At 40.6% G+C, this 2,930-nt stretch overlaps 1 protein-coding gene across 4 annotated transcripts in view; it reads right to left on the bottom strand.

Annotated features, from left to right (window-relative positions):
• The window catches only part of CDC42BPA (CDC42 binding protein kinase alpha), a 185,415-nt gene extending 183,099 nt beyond the window's left edge, over window positions 1-2,316 (bottom strand). For 3 of the 4 annotated variants that reach the window (XM_035903629.1, XM_009648187.2, XM_035903627.1), the window contains exon 1: window positions 2,121-2,298. In XM_035903629.1, the coding sequence (XP_035759522.1) occupies window positions 2,121-2,298 (178 nt within the window). Of the gene's footprint in view, window positions 1-2,120 lie in introns of all 4 variants that reach the window. The other variant, XM_035903628.1, reaches the window with a different exon arrangement.
• Between the last annotated feature and the right edge of the window lie 614 nt (window positions 2,317-2,930).

Consider the following 2,930-nt stretch of genomic DNA (forward strand, 5'->3'; position numbering starts at 1 on the left):
CGACACGTCTCCGACTCTGAAACCACATAAAACCTCTTTCTAATCAACCACTTGCATTATTTCCCTTTTTGGAGAGACAGATATGCGAGGTCACGATGACATCAAAGAATAGGGTACCCTCGGTAACTTCACCGCACCCGTGTGCTGGAGGGTATGCTGCCTCTCTAAGAACCTGATTTTGCCAACCCCCTGATCTCAACAGAAATGCCAGAGCCCACTAGTTGCACTAGGAGGGATGGCTTTCAGAAGAGACAACTCATGTGAGTGTTTGCAGGATGAAGACATCATTCACGTAGACACTTCCAACGGTAGGGACTAGAAACCGTTGCTCTTGCACTTCATCTCACAAACCCTCTTGAAAGAACTTGCAGGGCAGAAATTCAGATAGCAGAGCTGGGAGCAGATGGAGGACTCTGGCAACTCAGCCTTGATAATGGGAGGAACTGGTCTCAACTGAAGCTCAGGAGTCCTGCTAAGGCACAGTTAGAGCATGAGAGCGGAAAAGTAGCAGGAAAAACAGGCCAGCAAGAAACCTTACTCCAGCCTTTCCAAAACAGTGTATTATTTCCATTAGCAGCCTGGAAAATTTATTACAGAAATCTTTGGGTACTGTCAAGAGCCTTGGAATGATGCATTTATCCATCAAACTACTACCACTGAATGAACCAGCACCCAATACGATGGGTAACACACCACTACCCTGATCATATTGATATGGTTAACTTTTTTTATTATTATTTACAGGATATCAGCTGGCTAGATCTGCTGCAGACTACACTAAGTTCTCACGTACAAAATACCCTTGGAGCCACCATATTTTCTCAGTCTTTCACAGCTCCTGTATGCCACAGTAACAGTTTTAGAGGGCAGATTCTTCAGAAGTACTTTTAATTACTATTTCCTCCTTAGCTAGAATGCATTAATTATAGCGTGTTCCTCCAGATAATAAGAAAACAAAGACCAGTGCACTATGAACAGTACAAGAAACTTAATTACTGAGTCAGATGTCCTTTAGATGTCAGTATGACCACAGTGAGGAGCAGGAAAATAAAACACACACATATCAGCCTCAAGTTGTTAGATCAGTTATCAAAACAATGTCTTTCCTCAGTGACTTCATTATGAAGAGCTCAACCAGCTAATTAATCAAACGCCTGTTACGCGTTTTGAAAATGTGTTTTGTTTTTTTTTTTTTAATAAAGGAGGCCTGCTGATGTATTTATTACAAAGTGAATGGGGTAAATGGTCATGCATGTAAATGCAGAAGTGCAGCATGACTTTGAAGTTTGAAGGTCAGATACAGTAACCGTTCTCATCAAGCTTCTTATGTCAGACTGCATCTTCTGTTTTGCATCTATGTTTAGGAGGAGGAAGAAAAGGAATTAAAAATAAAAGACAGAGACAACCCGTCTGGTGACAACTTAAGAAGAACTGGAACGCTATTAGTCACCTGTTTTCATTTAAAAATCTGCAAATACCCTATCTGCCCAAAACAAAGAAAGACAATGGAAAGGGTACTGGGGACACACACAATTTCATTCTGCTTTTCAACTTTGTTTTCCTCACCAGGAAGATCAATCTAATTAAGTCAGCAATGATTTTATGTTAAGAAGAGAATGTAATTTTCCCTATTTTCACAGACATTTCAAACTCGTATCTTTTAGGAGAGCTGGAGGATTTTCTTTTTGATCAACACCTTTTATTTCAAAGCAGTATAGATTTTACCAGAGATACAAATCAGAGGATTGCGTACTGATCTTTTTTCCAGGCATCAGAGAATTTATCCCTCACCCTTCTATATTCCCAGCCACTTTAGGATACAAAACTCAACAGCTGGGCCTGAAGGCAAACAAATATGCCTCATGTACCAGAGTCTGATCCACGTCAAAAAAAGAAAAAGAGTAACATGTATGGTTTAGATGCATACCTCAAAGACAAATAACCAATATGGATTTCTCTCTAGCACCACCACCGTGTTTAAACACAGTAAAACTGATAACACTTCCCAGTAAAACACTGAGTTATAAACAATCTCCTCTTACACATAAATAACAGAGACATTATACAAAGCAGACAGGAACATGGACGGATGTACACAAAATAAACACATTCAAACTTACCCCACTCTAGATACTCAAGGATGTTCTTCTCTCTTCTCAGAGGGGAATTATTACATTCATCATAAAGGCAGATGAGTATATCCAGCAAGGTTTCCACACTGAAGCATTGCCCATTAGTCTGAGTTGGCCCATCCAAAATAAACTGCTCCAACTGCTTCAAACGCACTTCTCCAGACATGGTTGTTTCAGTTTGCATTGGGGTTTCTTTTTTAATGATTATTATTACTTTGCCAAAAAAAACAACAACAAAAAAAATCTTTTGAGGGTTTTGTTGTTTAAAAATAAGTCAACAGTATTTTTAACAAGTGTCAAACTGTGGCGGTGCTTAATTTCCAGCCCACCTCGGCGTTCCCAGCCTGAAACTAAGCCCTTGTGAGTTTCAGACACACGCATATAGCATGTATATCTGTGTACACGTAATTTTTAAGAGAAGAAAACAGCTATCCTAAAAAAACAAAAATATTTTAATATGCTTAATAAGAAGTGGGAAAAAAAAAATATGGCCACTCCTGATGCTTTAATAATTGCACTCATTTTCAACCAAAGCTGACTGACACCGATTTCACCGTGCGTGCACGGGCATACGCACTTATCTATTTAAAAAGGTCTTCTCCTTCATTCAAAATGCAGATCATGCAACACGATCCTGAGCGGAGCCCCACCGCATCATTACAGTGTCACAGCCCCCTTCGGCTCCCACCAGCGCTTCACTTCCCAGAACGGATGGGAAGGGAAAAACACGGGCGCTTACACATCTACAGACACGAAGGGAAGGAGAAAGCAGGGCGCACACCGGCGGGGAGGGAGGGA

Source organism: Egretta garzetta, unplaced genomic scaffold (genome assembly GCF_000687185.1).
Source record: "Egretta garzetta isolate BGI_Z169 unplaced genomic scaffold, ASM68718v1 scaffold11, whole genome shotgun sequence".
NCBI classification, from domain to species: domain Eukaryota; kingdom Metazoa; phylum Chordata; class Aves; order Pelecaniformes; family Ardeidae; genus Egretta; species Egretta garzetta.